The sequence below is a fragment of the Leptopilina heterotoma genome, unplaced genomic scaffold (assembly GCF_015476425.1).
Source record: "Leptopilina heterotoma isolate Lh14 unplaced genomic scaffold, ASM1547642v1 Lhet_183, whole genome shotgun sequence".
In the NCBI taxonomy this organism is placed as follows: domain Eukaryota; kingdom Metazoa; phylum Arthropoda; class Insecta; order Hymenoptera; family Figitidae; genus Leptopilina; species Leptopilina heterotoma.
The window spans coordinates 2,367,198-2,389,488 of NW_025110901.1; the positions used below are offsets into that span (position 1 = coordinate 2,367,198).

General features: G+C 20.1%; 2 protein-coding genes across 2 annotated transcripts in view; both read right to left on the minus strand.

Annotated features, from left to right (window-relative positions):
- Window positions 1-2,154: 2,154 nt before the first annotated feature.
- LOC122500320 (protein jagunal) lies at window positions 2,155-8,234 on the minus strand. The gene is made up of 4 exons (XM_043609200.1): window positions 7,939-8,234; window positions 7,278-7,419; window positions 2,558-2,773; window positions 2,155-2,467 (listed from the first exon to the last, which is right to left on the minus strand). Exons 1-4 carry the CDS (start codon window positions 8,028-8,030, stop codon window positions 2,339-2,341), a joined length of 579 nt encoding a protein of 192 aa, XP_043465135.1. The 5' UTR covers window positions 8,031-8,234; the 3' UTR covers window positions 2,155-2,338.
- A 2,429-nt stretch (window positions 8,235-10,663) lies between these two features.
- LOC122500365 (transcription factor IIIB 90 kDa subunit) overlaps window positions 10,664-22,291 on the minus strand; it is a 42,047-nt gene continuing 30,419 nt past the window's right edge. Inside the window, exons 8-16 of the mRNA XM_043609268.1 lie at window positions 22,071-22,203; window positions 21,862-21,958; window positions 18,587-18,712; window positions 18,416-18,504; window positions 18,195-18,327; window positions 18,011-18,118; window positions 15,592-15,775; window positions 15,356-15,504; window positions 10,664-11,733 (exon numbers count right to left, since the gene is read on the minus strand). Of these exons, the coding sequence (XP_043465203.1) occupies window positions 11,597-11,733; window positions 15,356-15,504; window positions 15,592-15,775; window positions 18,011-18,118; window positions 18,195-18,327; window positions 18,416-18,504; window positions 18,587-18,712; window positions 21,862-21,958; window positions 22,071-22,203 (1,156 nt within the window). The 3' untranslated portion in view covers window positions 10,664-11,596. The remainder of the gene's footprint in view (window positions 11,734-15,355; window positions 15,505-15,591; window positions 15,776-18,010; window positions 18,119-18,194; window positions 18,328-18,415; window positions 18,505-18,586; window positions 18,713-21,861; window positions 21,959-22,070; window positions 22,204-22,291) is intronic.

Genomic DNA, 22,291 nt, shown 5'->3' on the forward strand with positions numbered 1-22,291 from the left:
CAAAGAAATTCAATTATTTTCGAAAAAAAACTTTAAAAAAAAATTACCTTTTTTTTTATCAAATATTTAAAAATTCCATTACATATTTTCAAAAAAGGAAATTAAAATTTTGAAAAAGTAATTCTTAAAAATTTGTTCATTAAAATTGATTAAAATTCAATTCTTTTCAATATTTTCAACTATATATTTTCGAAATTTCAAATATTTATAAAAAGTAATTGAATTTAAATTTTGTAAACAATCTAAATTTTCAGAATTATTTCTTAATTTTGGTCAAAAGAATCTTTCTCTAAATTTTTAATTACAAATCTTCGAAATATTTGTTCATTATAATTTTTTAAAATTCCATTTTTTTCAATATGTATTTTCAACAACTATATATTTTGGAAATTCAAATATTTATGAAAAGTAATTAAATTATTTTGTAAACAATCAAAATTTTCAGAATTATTATTTAATTTTGGTCAAAAAAATAGTTTTCTAAATTTTTAATTACAATTGTTCGAAAAATTGATTAGTTTTTTAAACTGTTCAAAAGTTCTTCTGAGAAGTTCAACTTTTTTCTCGAAAAATTATGTGAAAATAATTTCGAAAAATTAATTCTTAAATTTTTTTATCCTAATTTTTAAAATTCAATTATCGTTAAAGAAAAGTAAACTAAAATTTTTCAAAAATTTACATTTTTAGACTTAGGTATCATTAGAATTTTTGAGAAATAATGTATTCTTTCGTTTTTTTAATCCAAATTTTTCAAAAAACTTAATTAATTTTTTTTAAAATAATTATTCAAAAATTCTTTTAAAAAATTCAATTATTTTCGAAAAATGTTACTCTAAATTTGAATTATTTGAAAATTTTTCAATTCCTGGTACGAAATAAAAATGCTATTGTGTTTCAAAAATTATTTAAAAGTATCTTTAAAAATTAATTTTAAGAGTTTCTTTTTTATAATTTTTTAAAAATAAATTATTTTTAATATTTTCCACTGTTTGGATATTGTTTTACTGACAATTTATTTTGTATGACTTCTCATGTTAAACGTTTTTACTGTTTTGTTAAGATATTTTTATTTTTCGAAAAATATGTTTTGTAAGATATTTTTTCTTTTGGTAAAATATTTTTTTATAAGATATTTTTTCTTTTGGTAAAATATTTTTTTTTCTTTTTTGGTAAGTTATTTTTATTTTTCTATTAAAACAATTGTATTATTAATGTATATTACCTAAAAATACTACAATACCCCAAGTTTGAGTGTGATTAAAGAATTTTTTTTCCACCTTGATCACCTCAAATGGAAACGCTCAATAATGATATGTTTATTGATTCCAATCACAATTACGTGATGATATTCGAGTAGAATAGAAATATTACGAAATTCATTCATATTAAAACAAATTTAAAAAGAATTGAAAAAAGTATAAAATAATTCAAAAAAGAATTGTAAAAAATTAAAACCATAAAAAAAAAAGAATTTGAAGAAGTAAAACATAATTCTAAAAATTAAAACTAATTTTAAAACGGAATTTAAATAAAAAATAATTCAAAAAAACTAAAAATAATTATACATAAATTAAAAATTATTTTTAAAAAATAAAAACTTAATTTAAAAAGTGAAGAATAAAATTTAAAAAATTAAAATGAATGAATTTAAATTGTTTCAAATTAACAATTGTAAAGATTTCATACTTTTCCTTTTCCGAAATTTAAAAGGGAAGAAGAGTTGTAAAGACAAGAAAATCAACATATTTTCTTTCTATACCGGCGAATACGAAAAATAAAAAATTTTCCCGCTTTTTTTTGGGATCTATTCTATACTTAATTAGTTCTCTCAACCGTTAAATGAAAAAAATTACTCTAAATTTGGAAAATAATATAAAATGTATTTTAATTCTCTCATTTCTAAAGTTCTTTTTATAATGTCAACATTTTTTGTTTTTATAATAAAAGAATATATTTTCTATTCTAAAATTGTATATATCTAAATATTTAAATTTTCTGCGAAATTATTGCAAGACTTGAATCAAACATTCCATCTGGTTTTATAATCGAAAAAAAGTTTTTTGTCAAACAAAACTAGACTCATTGATATTTAAAGACAAGTCTCGGTTGCAATAAAAATTCCTTTCTTTATTTCCTTAAAAAAAAAAACTTCACTTTATATATTCTGTTATTTATTAATAAGTGAGCAATTCTTAATTAACTAATATCACATAAATGTACGAACATATATTCCTTTTATTTCCATAAGTGTCTTTTCATCAGTTCAATTTGCTTTTAAAAATGTATTTACAGTTTTTTTTTGTTTTTGTTCTTTTTTTTTGTTTTTGTTTTTGTTGCCTTAGTTCAGATGTTTCATTCCTTTTGCTTTCCAAGCAACAAGAAGATTCCAAGCAAAATAGAGAGAGAACAAATGTACTTGCGAGGCAAGTAATATAAATCCATACCATAAAACCCCATACGGTAAACCCTGGAAATATTTTCTCTTTTTTATTGTTTTCTGATGATAAAAAGCAGAGAGGATTTAATTTGAAATTGAAAAAATTTTTTGTCAACTCACCTGCCACATTTGAATACTTGTTGTATCGTCATTACTTAAATAGGTCCAAACATCTTTGGAATAATAGATCAATGCGTAGAGAATTGGACCAAAACAGACGACAATTACACTCAGCATGTAGTGTTTAATTCTTTTTATTCCATTTTCCCTTATGGCTTTTAATCCCAGATATGAAAATGGTAATCCTATGCACCATATCCACTCCCACCAGAGTGCCTGAAAAAATTGTTTTTTTAAGAATTGAAAACAAATTTAAAACTATAAAAAAATGGAGGACTAAGTAAAAAGGGGTTTTTTGGTTTTTATAAAAGAAATTCAATTTGGAAAAAGGGAATTTTTTCAATTCAAAAAAAAAATTATTAGACAGACCTCTGTTAGCTTACGCCAACAGAGGCTTGTCTAATAATTTTTGGGAATTTTTTTTGACTAATTTCAAAAAAGACAAAATGTAAAAAAAAATAAAAAAAAAAATTTAATTTTCATGACTTTTCTTCCAAGTATTGCAATAAAATAAAATAAATACTTTCTTTTGATTCAAAGTGCAAATTATTTTGATTTGAAATAGCTGTAAAAAATAACTATTAAACAAATCTTTCAAAAATTATTTTTCAATCAATTTTACAAGATAATTAATTTTTCAAAATAATTAAAATATTTAATTAAATAATTGAAATTTTGTAAAATTTAAAAAATTAACCTTTCAAAAATTTTAATTGCAAATTTTGGAAAAATAATTGAATTCTCCAAAATTTTAATGAAAAATCTTCAAATGAAAATTAGCGTCAAAAAATTGTATTAAAATATTTTTTAAAAAAGTATTTCTTAAAATTTTCTCTAAATTTAATTTTTTAGAATTATTAAAATTTATGGCAAATTCGATAATTTTCAAAATAAAAAAGATAATTCTTCACAAAATTGATTAGATTGTGAAATTGTGTGAAAAATCTTTTCTGAAATTTAATTATTTTCAAAAAATCACCATTACAATAATTTAAAGAACTAATTCTTCAAATTTTGTTATTCTAATTTTTTAAAATTCAATTTTCTTCAAAAAAAGGTAAATTAAAATTTTTTAAAATCTACTTTTTTAGATTTATCATTAAAATTTTGTAAAAATAATGTATTTTTATAATTTTAGTTAAACTTTTTCAAAAATTCTTTTAAAAAATTCAATTATTTTCGAATAATTTTACTAAAGTTGAATAATTTGGAATTTTTTTATTTTATATTTAATAAAGTCTATTATTTATCTTTCAATAATTATTTTTGAATGATTTTCGTAAGTCAATTAAATTTTTGAAATATTTAATTAAACAGATTTTACATTTAATTGAATTTCTTTTAAAGTATATTAAAAAAATAATCGACTATTTACGTGATTTATTATTTTGAAGAATTTTATTAGTAACATATCTTGAAAATAAATGAATTCTCAAAATTTTTGCCAAAAAAATTTTTTTTTAAATTCTATTAATAAAATCAATTATTTTCAAAAATTTTGTTTTGGGTTTCAACCGATTTTATTATAAATTTTGAATTTTAAGTCTGTTTTAAATATGAAAATTAAAAATTCAATTCCAAAATTTATAGGAAAATCAACTAGGACCCAAAACTAATGAATGTTTTTTGGGTTTCTTTATATTTGTTTTTAAATAATATTAAACTCTCGAAGAAATTTTCTTCTTTATTAAAAATAATTGAATTTCCACCAAAAAAATTGTATTATTTATTGAAATTAATTAAATTCCTGTGAAGAATTTTTTATTAATTGAAAATAATTGAATTTCTGCAAGATATTTTATTATTTAAGAAAAAATAGAATTTTCGCAAAGAATTTTATCCAAAATTTCTACGGTTATTGAATTGATTTACTAGAATTTTATAAATATCTTTTAAAATAATTGAATCTCTGTGAAATATTGTATTATTATTGAAATAATTGAATTTCTGCGAAGAATTTTTTTAATTTATGAAAATAATTGAATTGTTTCGAATAATTTTATTAAAATGCTTGAAAATAATTAAATTCTTTCAAAGGAATTGAATTAAATTTAAATTTAAAATTAATTGATTCTTTATAATGAAAAATTTATCAACATTTTTTTAAAAGAATTGAATTTCTTCAAGATATTTGATTATTTATTAAAAATAATTGAATTCTTGTGAAGAATTTTATCAAAATTTTTGATAATATTCGAATTTCTTCGAATAATTTCATTAAAATGCTTGAAAATAATTAAATTTTTTCGAATGAATTGAATGAAATTTAAATTTAAGTTAATCGAATTCTGGTGAAGAATTTTATCAATAACTTTGCAAATAATTAAATTATTTCGAATAATTTTATTAAAATGCTTGAAAATAATTAAATTCATTCAAAGAAATTGAATAAAATTTTAATTTAAAATTAATTGAATCTTTATAATGAAAATTATTAACACTTTTTAAAAGAATTGAATTCTTTCAAGATAATTTGATTATTTATTGAATATAATTAAATTCTTGTGAAGAATTTTATCAAAATTTTTGATAATATTTGAATTTCTTCGAATAATTTCATTAAAATCCTTGAAAATAATTAAATTTTTTCGAAGGAATTGAATGAAATTTAAATTTAAGTTAATTAATTCACCAGAAGGTGAAGAATTTTATCAATAATTTTGCAAATAATTAAATTATTTCGATTTTTACTAAAATGCTTAAAAATAATTAAATTCTTTCAAAGTAATTGAATTAAATTTAAATTAATTCAATTTTCATAATGAAATTTATCAACACTTTTTAAAAGAATTTGAATTCCTTCAAGATATTTGATTATTTATTGGATATAATTGAATTCTTGTGAAAAATTTTATCAAAATTTTTGAAAAGAATTTAAATTCTTTAGTAGAATTGTATTAACATTTTTGACAGCAATTGACATTGTTTCCAAGAATTTTATTATTTAGGAAAAAAATTTAATTCTCGCAAAGAATTTTATCAAAATTTTTTATGAAAAAAAAATGTTATTGAATTCATTAACTAGAATTTTATAAATATCTTTTAAAATAATTGAATTTCTGTAAAAAATTTTATTATTATTGGAATTTTATTAAGGAAATAATTGAATTGTTTCGAATAACTTTATTAAATTGCTTGAGAGTAATTAAATTCTGTCGAAGAAATTTAATTAAATTCATTTTAAGTTAATATAATTTGAATCTTTAGGGGAGAGGGCCCCAAGGTGGTCAGGGCCCTAAGGTGGTCACCCTAAGAAAATTTTGTTATATTAGTTAGTATCTTCAAATGTTTTTTGTTATTGTTATTATTTGAGAAGACAAAGATTTTAGTAAAGTTTTGAGGTAAATAGTCGTATGAGTCTCTTTGTAACGTGAACATCGTAAAATTTCTGTTTATAAATGATCGAGAAATTTTTTTCTCAGGGTGTTAAAATCATCGAAATTAACCATTTTAAATTAGTAAAAATCGTTATAATTATCTTTATATATCGTACAATAATATTCCAAATGAATATAATTAATATTGTGCTTTAAAAAATTTTTTCATCAACGTTTAAAAAATTGTGTCTTGGCCCTAAGGTGGACACTTTTTTGGCCACAAGGTGGTCACTTTTGATTTTTTATGAAAATGTGTTTATACGCCATATTTATCAACATTTATCACTGTGAATGTGAATTTTATCAATTTTTAAGTTTTATAATGAATAATAATGAAATAGAAGTATTTTCAAAATTTTACCTATCTAATACATACACAAAAAGTATCATTTTTGACGAAAGGACAAAGTGCAAAAAAAAATATGTAATATGTTTCTGTTAACCTGAAAAACAATTAATATTAAATAAACAACTTAGTAATACGTTTATTACATTTTTTAAAAACTTTTTTAGTGAATTTTTGTATGGTGACCACCTTGGGGCCACTTTTTTAAAAGTCGAATTTTCAACTTTTTTTAAAAAGTGCCATAACTTTTTTTTTATTAATGAAATGAAAAAAACTTTATGATAGGAAGTTAGGTAATAAGATAAAGTTTCAAACGCCGTATTATTGACCTTTATATATAATTCCATTTGAAATCTACAGTCGTTCAAAAGATGGGTGACCACCTTAGGGCCCTCTCCCCTACAATGAAATTTATCAAAATTTTTTTAAAGAATTGAATTTTTTACAGATATTTGATTATTTATTAAAAATAGTTGAATTCTTTTTTTTTATCATAATTTTTTAAAATAATTAAATTATTAAGTAGAATTCATTGTATTAACATTTTTTAAAATAATTGGAATTGTTTCAAAGAATTTTATTATTTATGAAAAAAATTGAATTATCGCAAAAAATTGTTATGATTATTGAATTCCTTTACTAGAATTTTATAAATATCTTTTAAAATAATTGAATTGTTTCAAAAAAATTTTGAATTGTTTCGAAGAAGAATTTTATTAAAATTTTTAAGATTAATTTTCGTATTTTAACTATAGTGCAAATTTAAAAAAAAAGTAGCTTTTAGTGTCACAAATTTAAAGAAGTATCCAAATAGCTATAGCTAATCGTAAAAGAGGTAGTGAATAGTATAGGTTTTAGTAGATGAGCGCGAAGCCTGTTTTAATATTAAAAAAAGAGTTTAATATATTTTAAAAAATAGTTTAATATTAATCCAATGATTAATAAAATCTATCAGGTTTATAAAAGAATAAAAAATCGAAAATTCCATAATATTTACCTGTGGTATTTGTAATTCTTCTATTTCCAAAATAAATATATCGAAAAAATCTAGAATATCTGCTGACAATTTACCCAGCATGACAAAGAATAATAGGTAATGAAAAAATATGCACCATTTCAGTCTTGACTTATTGATAACACTGAAAATAAAAAAGAAAACATTTTTTTAATACAATTCGATTTCAATTTTAAAAATCTTGACATAAAGTAACAATAAAATTTCACTTGACAAAAGAAAATTGTTACAAACAGTCATGAATAATTTTATTTCCATATTATCAACATCGATTATTCTTAACTTTTTTCACAACAATAAAAAAAAGTTGACAACTTTACCTTTTTCAATAATAAATGAAAATTAAATTAAACTGTATATATTGAAAGGAGCTTAAGAGCTTAAAATACCCGAAGTGTACTTCCATAAATATATTATCTTTTGATAAATAATTATAGTTCAATATGGAAAATGGATTTATGTATTAAAAATAAAAATACATTACAAAAAAAGAGAAAAAGAGAGACAAAAATGTAAATAAATTGTTTTTGTATTTTAAAAATAGGTTAGAAACGAACGCCAAGTTAGAAATGAAATTTAAAGTTTATAACAAACATTCTAATTGTCAAACTTTTTGAATATTTTGAAAGTTCATTATGCGTACCTTAGTTGATATTGTCCTGCAACTTTTTGTCTATGTGAAAAATCACTGCCATCAGTGCCAAATGCTTGATGAGCAGAACTTCGAACAGACATTTTTTTGTTTCTCACAATTTAACAATTTTCCTTATTATAGTTTTATTGGAAAATCAATTTTTTTTTTGCCTTTTAAATGATGAACAATTTTTTGAAGCGCAACCAAGGTAAAACATCACACTAATACCAATCGGCCCACCGACGAGTGCAACTATTTTTAAACGTGGAACAAATTACAAAATCAAAAAAGAAACTCGTGGACCCTGTTAAAGCGGATGCGCAGACATCTGTCAGCATCTTCCGGAATATGTCAACTCACTGGATAACGTTAGAATTTATTTCAATTTTTATATTTTTCCAAGGGGTGTAACTTTTAGAAAAAAAAGAATTTTTAAAATAGATAATATTTAATGGAGATAGTAACAATAAAATTGTAATTAGAGGCTTAATTTTAGGTTTTTGAGAAGAAAATAGTTTGTAAACTTCCTTATCATGGAAAAAAGGCGCGGTTTTTAAAATTTCTGACAGGCCTCGGATTGATTTTTAAGAAGCAAAATAAGTCGCTTTGGTTGATTTAAAGTACAAATAAAAATGAAAATAAATAAATAATAAATTTAAATAATTGAAATTTAAAATTAAAAATTTTTAAATAAATAATAAATTTAAATAATTGAAATTTTTAATTTCAATTATTCGTCGTTTTTTATTCAGAAACTTGGCAATAAAATTTGATTTTCCATTTTTATGACGATTTTTCCTTGATTTCCAAAAAAATTTGTATTTTCAAATATAACAACTTCTATTTTGGAATAATTTCTGATTTAAAATTTAAAAACAAAAATCACTTACTAACCTAATTAATTATTATTATATATTATTTACAAAGTTTAAAAAAATTTTCTTGGAATAATTCATTGCAAGAATTCAATTATTTTTATAAATAATAAAATTCTTCGAAAGAATTCAATTATTTAAAAAAATTTTAATAAAATTCTTCACAAGAATTCAATTATTTTTAATAAATAATCAAATATCTTGAAGAAATTCAATTCTTTTAAAAAATGTTGATAAATTTTTTATTATAAAGATTCAATTAATTTTAATTAAAATTGAATTCAATTCTTTCGAAAGAATTTAATTATTTTCAAGCATTTTAATAAAATTCTTCGAAACAATTCAACTATTTTCATAAACAAAAAAATTCTTCACAGAAATTCTTTTAAAAAATGTTGATAAATTTCATTATAAAAATTCAATTGATTTTAATTTCAATTGAATTCAATTCCTTTGAAAAAAATTAATTATTTTTTCAAGTATTTTAATAAAATTATTCGAAATAATTTAAATATTTTCAAAAATTTTAATAAAAAATTTTAATAAATCCTTCGAAACAATTCAATTATTTTTAAAACAATTTTAATTGATCATTGCAATGGGATTTTTTTTGGAAATAATTGAATTTCAGAAAAGATTTTCTTGGAAAATTTTTCACAATCTAATCAATTTTGTGAAGAATTATCTTTTTCAATTTTGAGAAAATTATTGATTTTGCCAAAAATTTTAATAATTCTAAAAAATTAAATTAAATTAAATTAAATTAAATTTTTACAAAAATTTTAAAAAATACTGTTCTGCTTTTTTGAAAAATATTTTAATTAATACAACTTTTTGAAGCTAATTTTCATTTAAAGATGTTTCATTAAAATTTTGGAGAATTGAATTTTTTCCAAAATTATTGCAATTAAAATTCTTCAAAAATTGATTTTCAAAAATAGTAATAAAATACTTGAAAAAAATCAATTATTTTCCATAAAATTTTACAAAATTTCAATTATTTAAAAACGAATTAATTATTTATCTTCAATACTTGATTATCTTGACAAAATTTATATGTAAAAATAATTTTTGAAGGATTTGAATATTATTTTTTCACAATGTAAAAGTCGAAATAAGTTTCATTTTCTACTAAAAAAGTGATATTTTTGTTTCAATGATTGTAAGAATAGTAAACAAAGGCTCAATTTTTAAAAATAGTAAACAAAAGTCCAAAAAGTCATATCTGAGGCCTGCATTTTAAAAGAAAATTTAAAAAATGTTGATACAAAAATTATCTGTGGAAAAAGTAAAAATTGTTATTAAAAATCGTTATTCCCAGAGCAAATTTTACAATATCCGGAGTAAATATTAATAAAAATTAGTAAAATATACTTTTAATTTAGTAAAATTTGTTCTGGAAAACATACAAGTTGACAAAAATTCCAAATATTTTGGATTTTACTCTGTAAATAGTAACAGTTATTTTATATTATAAAATTATGAACTTTGATTAAATTAAATTAAATTAAATTATAAAGTTTAAAATTAATAAATTAATAAAAAATTGTGAAATTAAGAACTTAGAATTGTAATATTAATAAATTTGGGTAAAATTCTTTAATTTACCCTTTTCTAAAAAAAAATCAGAAACTTTCTGCAATTAAAAGCAATGCTTTATTTTGTTTAAATAAATTAAAAATTGTGTTTATATAGACAATAAGAATTATATTGTTCAATACGAGTAACAAACAATTCATCATTCGTGCACGTAGAAGATAATTACTAAAAGTAATAAATACTTTCTGGCACATTTAAAACGAAATGCAAATATTTAAATCCAAATTTCAATTAACATATTATGCATAATAATAATAAAATAATTGAAGTTGGTACTTTGCACCACAAACTATGAAAAACATCGACATTTACAAAAAAAAAACCAACGTTTTTCATTCTTAAAAAAAAAAAATTGTGACTATAAACTTTGTAATATAAACAAAGTTTCAAATTGTACTAAATAAACACGAGAGACTTTTTGTTTTCTTTTTTCTATGAAAATAAAATATGTGATGTAAATGAATATTTAACAATCTTATAAACGTAAAGGCGATACGATTGTTTTTTTAACATAAAAAAAAACAATGTACTGCGAGAAATTGTGTAATCAGTCTTGTATCGCTCGGACTTATGTACTTGTAAAAAATTTTGACTATCACAAAAAAATGTTTTACAATCTAAATACACATTTTCACACTTTTTTCCCCCTCTTTCTATATACTTTGGTTTTCACATCTCGCATTGCATTATTAAATTAATAATAAATTCTTAGGTAGTAGTTGTTTAATGATTAAATTAATATTTTCATGTTAAAAATAAACTCTTTAATCATCTTCGATGAAAATTTTGTTCGTAAAATTCTTTCGTTATTGACATTATTTATCGCTTTATGAAAATTTCATTAGAGTACATTATAAATAAATGTATATTTATATTTTATATTTTTATTTGTCAATAATTTAATAATACTTCCTTCTTTTTTTTTAATAATATATAAAATAGCATTCCTTTTTTTTAAATAGTAAAATAGAAGAATTTAAATTGAGGATATTTTTAAAAATGTAGTGAATGCAATGCGAGTGTCGAAAATGAAAACAATCTTAAAAATAGACAAAGTAAACTTTACAAAGGTACCTGTGTATGGCGCCAGGTTTAACAGTCATTCTTTCTTAAATAATCCACTCTCATTTATGCGCACATCCAACATTGAAGAAATGAAATAATTCCTTTCTATTTTTGTTTTAGGAATCACCTTAATATTCCTCTTCATCATAGCCGTAATAATCATCCTCGTCGCCTTCCTCATTGCCTCCCAATAAAGCTTTCATTCCCATTTCTGGTTGGTCCTGCTCCTCGACTTCATCGTCAACGTAGTCGTCTGCCTCGTCGACTTTGGAAATTAATTAAAATTAGATATTTGAATGTATTGATCTTGGAAAATTGTTAATAAAAGGAAAATTAAAATTTGGAAAATAAATTATTTTAATTTATTGAAATAAATTTAAAATATATTATAAACACTAGTAAATAATACGCGAGACACGTAGACTTCAATTTATTATTATTCAAACCTTTTTGAAATTCAACAGCTTATAAAAATATTATAAAAAATGAAGAAATCGAGTACTCCAAGTCTTCGACTCGGACTACTCGATTTCTTCATTTTTTTATAATAATTGAAGATGATCGAGTGATAAAATCATAATTTTATGTTACAAGAAATATTATTATTATTGTAACTTCTTCAAAATTATTTTCATCATTTAAATTCAATTATTATTTTCCAAAATTTTCAAGTGAAATTTTAAAAATTAAAAATTTTCTTTAAATCAATTATTTTTAATAATTTTTAAAAAAAGGTCCCTAAGAATTTTTAAATTTATTTGTTAACAATTCAATTTTACGAAATTTCGATTATTAAGGAAATTCCTTAATTAAATATATATTAGAAAATAAAAAATTGAAATAATATCAAATATAAATAAATAAATTCTATTAAACTTTTTCCAAAAAAAATTAATTCTTCACAATTGTTACTTAAAAGTGCGAAAAATTAAAAATTTTCCAAAATTTTAATTGATTTATGAAAATAATTGAATTCCTAAAACGAATTTTATTATTAACGAAAATAATTGAATTTATAAAACGAATTTTTTATTTATAAAGATAATTGAAATCCTGTAGTAAATTTTATTAGTTATGAACATAATTGAATTATTACAAAGAAATTTATAAAAAAATTTGTAAATATGTAATTGAATTTCGGAGAAGAATTTTTATTATTGAAAATTTTACGAGAATTGAATTATTTAAATACAAAAATAAATAATTTGTAGAATGTGAGATTACTTTTTTTGGATTGAATTCACATAAAGACTTTTATCCACAAATTTTTAAATAATAGAATAATTGAGTTCTTTTGACGAATTTTAATAAAATTTTTAAGAAATAATTACATTTTTCAAGGAATACGATTAAATTTGTTCAAGAAAATAATTAAATTCCTGAAAAGAATTTTATTATGTATGAAAATAATTGAATTATTACCAAAAATTTTATAAAAAATTTGTAAATAATTGAATTTAGGAGAAGAATTTTATTTATTTTGAAAAATAAATGAATGAATGAATTTTACTACTTATAAAAATAATTGAATCTCTGTAAAAAAATAGGGTAGAAGCACCAGTTTTGGCCACTTTAACACCAGTTTTGGTCACTAGTTAATACTTCTCGTAATTATTTATATTATAGTTTATTTAAGTATTTTACTTAAGGAAATACTTAAAATCCTGTAGTACTATATTATTATAATAAGAAATATTAATTGTAGTAAATAATTAAATAAAAATTTTATAAAAATGGCCACAAACGGTACAGTGGCCACAAACGGTACTTCTACCCTACGACAATAATTGAATTCCTGAGAAATTGTTATTATACATAAAAACAATTATATGTTCGTGTAGAATTTTATTGAATTGTTTTTAAATAATGGAATTCTTTTGGAATTGAGGAAAAGTTTTGAAAATAATGGAAATTTTTTAAAAGATTTTATTAAAATTTTTGAAGATAATTGAATTTTGGAGAAGAATTTTATTATTTATAAAGATAATTGAAATTTTTACGAGAATTTCAAAAAATTTTTGAAAATAATTGAATTTTTGCAATCATTTGTAAATTTTTCAAAATCTAATTATTTCTAAAAATTCCGCTACAAATATTATAATTAATACTTTAAGTATTCAATTATTATCTAACATTTTAATTGTAATTCATTTTTAAATCAATTTTTTTTTGAAAATTTTACGAGAATTGAATTATTAAAATACAAAAATAAATAAATTGTAGAATAAGAGATTATTTTTAAAAATAAAATTCTCATAAAGCATTTTATCTATTGAAAAATAATTGAATAATTGAGTTCTTTCGACGAATTTTAATAAGAATTTTAAGAATAATTACATTTTTCAAGAAATACTATTAAATTTGTATTAAAAATAATTGAAATTCTTCAATTATTAGTTTTGTTTATGAAAATAATTAAATTCCTAAAAAGAATTTTATTATTTATGAAAATAATTGAATTCTTGCAAAGAAATTTATAAAAATTTCCAAATAATTGAATTCCTGTAAAATTATTATTATTATTTATGAAAATAATTAAATGTTTATGTAGAATGTTATCAATATTTTAAAAATAATTGAATTCTTTTGGAAAAATTTCATTAAAATAGTAGATAATTAAAATTATTGAATTGAAAAAAAGTTTTGAAAATAATTGAAATTTTTGCAAGAACTTTATTTAAATATTTGAAAATAACTGAATTTCGAAGAAGAATTTTATTATTTAAAAAGATTATTGAAATTTTTAATAGAATTAAAAAAATTTTTTAACACAAATTGAATTTTTGCAAAGAATTTTAGTTAAAAATTCTAGAAAATAATTTAATTTTAGAAGAATTAGAGTTGTAATTTTTAAAAATAATTAAATTTTAGAAGATTTGTAATTAAAATATAAGACATTGAAAATCTTTGAAATGAGGAAATTTTTTGAAAATAATTGAAATTTTGTCAAAAAATTTGAAAAACAATTGAATTTCTCTGAAGAATTTTATTACTTTTGAAAATAATTAAATATCTGGTATTTGTAACTTTTACATTTTTTTTGTGTTTTTAACTAAAATTCTTCTTTGAATTTATTATTTTTAATATAATTATTTAAATATAATTGTGATCGCAACTCATTTAAAATTCAATTAATTTTGAAATATTTAAGTAAAATTATTCATTAAATAATTTCTAAATAATAATTTTATGATACTTTTTCAAGAATTAAGAAAAAAAGAAATTATTATCAGAGATAGAAAAAATTGAACGTTTTGTATTAGAATTCGTGGTAATTTCATAGTTTATAAGGCAAACGAAAAAGATTTTAAAAATTCAGAATTTTCTTATGAATTCTAAAAATTTAATTCTTTCCAGTACTTTCAATGAAAATCCCTGATTTTTCCCTGATTTTTATATAATTCTAGTAAGAATTCAATTACTTTCAAAATTTGTTTTATAAAATTTTTCTCGAGAATTCAAGTATCGAGGTTTTGAATTTTCGATGTTTTGAACATTCTGAAACAACTTTTAAGGATTTAAACATTCGGGGAGTTGAACTTTTGAGTTGTTGAGTAGTCGACGTTTTGAATTTTCGAGAAGAATATCGAAAATTCTAAACGTCGAATCCTCAATATTTCTGTTAATTATAAATTTCAAAATTTAACTAGTAAAACGGGTACAACAGCTAGTAAGAAATACAAAAATAAATTTAAAAAACTTACAAATTTGTATGAAAACAAAATTATTTTACTGATATTATTAACATCTTAAATGTTTTACTTTAATGCTTATTTAATTAGTCATTGAGAAACTAAAAGACGTAATGTTAGTTTGATAGAAATGTCAAAAATTATTGTAAATTAATATAATTAGAAATTTTAATTTAAACAATTTTAGAAACATACCAATTTCCGATACATTATTCTCAGGTTCCGGGCGCTCTTCCGATGTTTCGGTGGTAGTTTCCGTATGTGAAAGTTTCCTCTTTCTCGTCACATTTTCCTTGTGTACTTGGAAATTTGGTTTCACGTCGAGATTTAATTTTAGTTTTGGTCTAAAACAAATTATTATAGTTTCGATTAATAATAATGATGATGATGTTATAAAAAATCTGCTAATATCATTTTCTTAAATTACTCACTTGGCGATTGAAGATGAAGAAGAATAATTGAATCTATCGACTTTTAATGGCGAAAGGAATGGCGACTCTGGCGGTTGATTCCGTTGATTCGCATCATTAAGTCCTACATCTAAGCTTTTTAATACTTCGTAATTAATTTTAGAAGATATACGTTTCTCTTGCAACATTTTTTCGATAGCTTCGCCTAATAAGAAAATATTAAACTTAATGATTAATAAAATTTTTCAAAATTGAATTAAAAATAATTTTACATTGAAAATTTTAATTAAAATTACAGAATTTATTCTTTGAGAAAATAAAATTTCAAATTTACAATTATAGAAATTTATATTAATAATCGTTGTATCCCGATAATCTGTTCGCAGTTTGAAGTTAGTTGTTGTTTGATTTTTTGTTACCTAACTTTTGAAATAATTTTCCTTTTTAAATGTTTTCAATTTTAAAATTAATGTACTGAAAATCATTCAATTCTTGCAAAGTATTTATCAAAAAATTTAAAAATAATTGAATTTACTGCAAGAATTTTATTCACATTTTTTTCAATAATTGAATTGTTTTAAGGAAATGTAATTAAAATTGTATTGAAAATAATAATTCTTGGCAAGATTTTTATTTAAATTCTTTAAAATAATTGAATTGTTTTGAAGAATTTATTTCAATTTTCTTGAAAATAATGGAGTTTTTTTTAAATAATTGTTACTAAAAATTATAAAAATAATTGAATTTTATCAAGAATTCAATTATTTTCGAAAATTGTAATGAAAATATTTGCAAAAAGTCAATTTATAAATAATTAAAATCTTCGTAAAAAATACAATTATTTTTATATAAATAATAAAATTCCTATCAGGATTTCACTTATTTTCAATACAATTTTAATTGATTTCTTCGAAAATTACAATTATTTTTCAAAATCTTGTAAAAATTCCCCGAGAAATTTCAATTATTTTAAATACAATTTTAATTGAATTCCAGGGAAAATTAAATTATTTTTTAAACATTTTTTTTTAATTCTTCGAAAGAATTCTAAAATAGATATCAATAAATAGTCCATTTTTCACTGGAATTCAATTATTTTAAATACAATTTTTATAAAATTCTTCTCAAAAATTCACTTATTTTTTATTGCAAAAATTTAATTATTTGTAGAAATAATAAATTTTTTCGCTGGGATTCAATTATTAAAAAAAGTTTTAATAAAATTTTATTCAAGAATTCAATTATTTCCAGAAATAATTAAATTGTCGATGTACTAAAATAATCATTGGATTCAAAACAATTCAAAACAATTCAATTATTTAAAAAATTCTTAATAAAAATCTTGTTGCTAAAATTCTTGAAATGAATTCAATTATTTTGAAATGTTTTGTAAAGTATTTATTGAAAACTTTGAAAATTAAATTCTTTTTAAGAATTTCATTAAATTACGTAAAAATAATATAATTTTTAAAAGTATTTTAATTGAAAATTTTGAAAATAATTGAAATTTACAAAGAATTTTATTAAAAAATTTTGAGAAATTTTTAGAAAAATTTTTTTACAATTTTTAAAAAATAATTTAACCTGTTAGAGAATTTTTAATAAAATTTAATTGAAAATAAGTGGGGATTTTCAGAAGAATTTTATTATTTACAAAAATAATTGAATTTTTGACAAGAATTTTACAGTTTATAAATTTTTTTTTCAGAATTGTTAAAAATAATTGAATTTTTATTAAAACTCTTGAAAATAATTGAATTTTAATATTTTTAACAATAATTGTATTCTTTCGAAAAATATTATTAAAATTGTATTGAAAATAATTGAATTCCTTCGAAACATTTTATTATTTATGACAAAAATTGAATTCCTTTCAAGAATTTTATTATTTATGAAAATATTTTCATTCCTGCGATGAATTTTTTTATTTATGAAAATAATTGAATTCTTCCGCAGGATTTTACAATTTATATAAATAATTGAATTGTTTCAAAAAATATTATCTGATTTTTTTGAAAATAATAATTTTTTTAAAAGTTCATTAAAATTGTTGAAAATAATTGAATTTATATTAAAATTCTTGAAAATAAGGCCATTTAATTAATATTTTTAAAAATAATTGTATTTTTTCGAGAAATTTTATTAAAATTGTATTGAAATTAATTGAATTGCTCTAAAGAATTTTATTATTTATGAGAATAATGAAATTCTTGCGAAAAATTGTATTAAAATTTAAATACTAAACAAGAATATTTCATATTCTGTACTCAATAAGTGAATTCTTTAAATTTTGAATCTGTAATCATTTAAAAATTGAAGTTTATTCTTGAAAATATAAAATTTATTAATTTACAAAATAATAATAAATGGCGCGCGTATCATTTGCTAGTAAATAAAAATAAATTGTAAAGAAAATTATAGAAAAATTAAACAATATTACCTGCACTGTTGGCCGGAGTTTGATTATTCTTTTTTCTACCAGCCGTTCTTCTTCTCTTCTTCTCTGGTTTCCCTTCTTCTTTTTCCTTTTTTCGCTTCTCTTCTTTCTCTAAAGAATAAAAAAGTTGTTATTTCCTCCTTATAAGACAATTTTATTTTTATATTTAAAAAATAAAAGTCTATACCTTTTTGGGCTTCTAAATATTTGGCGTTAACGTCGTTCCACAGACTATTTTTACCTTGAGCTTCTTTTTCGGACATTATGTAAGAATCGATTTCGTCGTCATCCAAACCAGTTATGTCCAATTCTCCAGATATCTGGATTTAAAAAATATTTCAAAATTAAAAATTATTATTTCAGTAAATGGTAGTTTTTATTATTACTCAAAGACTGAAAATTATTTACGTTTTCAAATGGCATCGTACGTTTCTCTTTAACCGCATTTTCATTTCCATATAAACTTGTAGAGAGATTCATGGATGCAATATCTGGACCTGTACGATTGAAAAAGAAAATTAGATATTTTATTCAACGTGTTACGTTTTAATGCTTTCATTTCTTTTTCCTTCAACGAACCTAATCCAGTTATTTCTTCTTGCTCTTCAATTACCGAAGTCTCAGCATCATCCGAAAGACAATCTCGTATTACGTTGATATTACTCTCTCGGATAAATTTATCTGCATCGGTTTCTTCAGCAACGACTAGAAATTATTTTTGTTATAATTAATATAAAGTAATAATTTAATTTTAATTATTTATTGAAATTAATTTACAACATTAACAAAATTAATTAATTACAATTCTTAAAATTTAACTTTTGTCTGGGCTCTCAAAATTAATTTTTCCCAGGTAATTTAACTTTTGGTTTGTTTTTTTGTTTAATTTTTTTTCAAAAAACAAAAAAATTGAGAAAATAAAAAATAAAATTATTTGTAAAAATATTTCTATCTGTTAAAATGTCTGTGAAATTTTGTTCGCGCATCGTGTTAAAACGTCTAGACCGATTGAAATGAAACTTGGCAGTCTTTTAGGTATTAGTCTCTGACTTAAAATATTAGCCATAGCGAATTATACTTTCTGTACTTCACTTTTTGTGAGCGATAAATTATCTTTCAAGAGTAGAATTTAAAGCATCTCTGACAAATTTAAAGTCGACGGGTAAGAAATGAGAAAATAAAATTTCAAATTTATGATTATAAAAATAAATTGTAATTTTAATCGATTGCTTTTCAACTTTGTAGACAAGTTATTTATTAATGGTTTCTATTAGAAAAAAAAAAAACTCATTATGTAATTAATTGTACTTAAAATAAATATTTAATTATTATTATTTTTACGTAGAAATTAAAATTATTCAAAACATTCAAAATCAAATCTTTTCGAAATTTAACAATTTATACAATTATTACATATAAAACATGAAGATATCGATAACTCCCAGTCGTCGACTCGGAGTCATCGACTTCTTCATGTTTTATATGTAATAATTAAAAATGACCCAGTGACAAAATCATTAATTTATATTATACAAGAATATTGTTACTGTAACTTCTTCAAAATTATTTTCATCATTTCAATTCAATTATTACTTTCTAGAATTTTTAACTAAATTTCTTCTCAAATTCAATTATTTTTAATAAATTTCAAAAAAATTCTTTTTGAGAATTTTCGAATTCATTTCTTTACAATACAATTTTACGTGAAATTCCGGTTATTCGGAAGTTCTCCAATAAAATATATTTTGTAGAAAATAAGAAATTCAAATAATTTAAAAAAAAAATTTAATTAAACTTTTTCAAAAATTTTAATTTGCAAACCTTTTCAAAATTCAATTATTGCTAACAAAATTCAAGCTATAATGCTTTTTTAATATTGTGAAGAATTTTATGAAAATCTTAAAAAATAACTAAATTCCAGTTAAAAATATTGATTTTTTTTAAAAGAATTGAATTTTTGTGAAGAATTCTGTTACTTTCAATTTCAATTTAAATTCAATTCTTTCCAAGAACTTTATTTGAAATATTTTAAAATAATTGAATTTTTGCGAAGAATTTGATATTTTTTTTAAATAATTGAATTCCTGATAAAAATTTTGTTATTTTTGAAAATAATTTAATTTCTGCGAAGAATTTTATGAAATTTTTGAAAATAATTGAATTCCTGATAAAAATTTTGTTATTTTTGAAAATAATTGAATTTCTACGAAGAATTTTGATATTTTTAATGATAATTGAATTCTGGACAAGAATTGTATTACAATTTTTTAAAAATAATTGAATTTCTTCGAATTTTGTAAAAATTTTTTTAAATAATTGAACACCTACTAAGAATTTTGTTCTTTATGAAAATAATTGAATTCTTACGACGAATTTTGTTATTTATAAAGATAATTGAATTCTTGTCAAGAACTTTATTAAAAAGTTTTGAAAATAATAGAATTTTTGCGAAGAATTTGATAATTTTTTAAAATTATAGAATTCCTGATAAAAATTTTGTTATTTTTGAAAATAATTGAATTTCTGCGAAGAATTTTAATACTTATAATGATAATTGAATTCATGACAAGAATTTTACGAAATTCTTTAATTAAATATATATTAGAAAATAAAAACTTTAAATAATAACAAAAATTTAAATAAACGTTTCCAAAAAAAAGTAATTCTACAAAATTTTTAGTTAAAAGTATGAAAATTCAGATTTTTTAAAATTTTAATTTGAAACATTTTCAAAATTTAATTATTTCTAAAAATTACAAATGCTATTTTATAGGTTTCCTTTAAAGTTTTTGAGATGAAAAGAAAAATTCAAAAACAATTCAAGATTTTCAATATTTTCGAATGAAAATAATTGAATTATTGCGAAGAAATTTATAAAAAAAATTGTAAATAATTGAATTTCTACGAAATTCTTATTATTTGTGAAAATAATTAAATTGCGTTGAATTTTATTTAAATATTTTTTCTAAATAATTGAATTATTTTGGAAAATTTTATTAAAATAGTAGATATTGAAAATCATTGAATTGAGGAAAATTTTTGAAAATAATTGAATTCCGGTGAAGAATTTTATTATTTGAAAAGATAATTGAAATTTTAACAAAAATTTTAAAAAATTTTTGAACATAATTGAATTTTTGCGAAGAATTTTATTACTTGTGGAAATAATTGAATTTCTGCAATCATTTGTAACTTCTCAAAAATTCAATTTTTTAATTGTTTTTAACAAAAATTCTTCTATATAAATCAATTATTTTTAATAATTAACTAAATATATAATAAAAATTTAACGAAGTTTAGAAGAATTTGAATTATTAAAATTTTTCAGAAAGCCAAGTCCTTTAAAATTTTTAATTACATTCTTTCAAAATTGAAATTTTATAAAATTTCAAATTAAAACCTTTTGAAGTTCACATATTTATGAAAATTGTGTTTTTTTTTTGTTATTAAATTAAGAAAATTACTGATGCATTGAATAATTAAAAAACAAAAAGAAAAAATTTAATTTAATTTAGAAATTCTAAAAAAATTACATTTCTGAAATGAATTATTAAAATAAATTTTGTACTTAGAAGAAATTTATTACAATTTTTAAAAATAGTCTTGTCTTTGAAAAAAAATATTTAAAAACTGTAAAGCTCTTTTTGAAATTTATGAAAAAAATTTAATTGTTTTAATAATATATATATTTCTTGTTAAAAATACGTCGGATAAAGTTTTCCTTTTGAGAAAACATCAATGATTATTAATAATGTAAAAAATACAAAAAAGGGAAATTTAAAACAAAAATCGAGTCGAGCTCTTTTCGAAATTTACGATTCAATAGTAAAAAATATTTTTCTCTAAATACTTACATTTACAGTTATGTTTTACACTTTTAGTCGTTCTTTTGTCCAATTGTTGCAAAATTGCCTTTTGCAGTTCGTCCAGTTCTTGCTCAAAATTATCCAACTGTAATAAAATAAGAAATAAATACGATTCTTATTAAAATTTTACTATTCGTAAAAAAACAATTCTCTACTTAGAAAAAAATATTTGTTTTCCATTATACATTTTTTTTTACCTTCTGTAATCGTTCCTTATCTCTTTTTCGTGCCATTTTAAAAGAAGGTGGATCCTGCTCCTCTTCCAAATCGACATTCATGAACTCATCTAAAGTTAAAGCACTGGATGGAGTTTCGCCAAATTCTATTAATCTGCAAATAAATAATAAAAGACATTAAAAAAACAATGCGGCAGAATTATTTAATTTCTCCTCTTCTTTTAATTTTTTAAAAAGGACAA

Excerpts from the sequence above, each read along its gene's own strand:
- LOC122500320 (XM_043609200.1), bottom strand. The coding sequence starts at position 8,030 with ATGTCTGTTCGAAGTTCTGCTCATCAAGCATTTGGCACTGATGGCAGT. Across the intron at positions 7,420-7,938 it reads GCAGGACAATATCAACTAAG|TGTTATCAATAAGTCAAGAC; the intron begins GTACGCATAATG and ends TTTTATTTTCAG. Across the intron at positions 2,468-2,557 it reads CAAGTATTCAAATGTGGCAG|GGTTTACCGTATGGGGTTTT; the intron begins GTGAGTTGACAA and ends AAATATTTCCAG.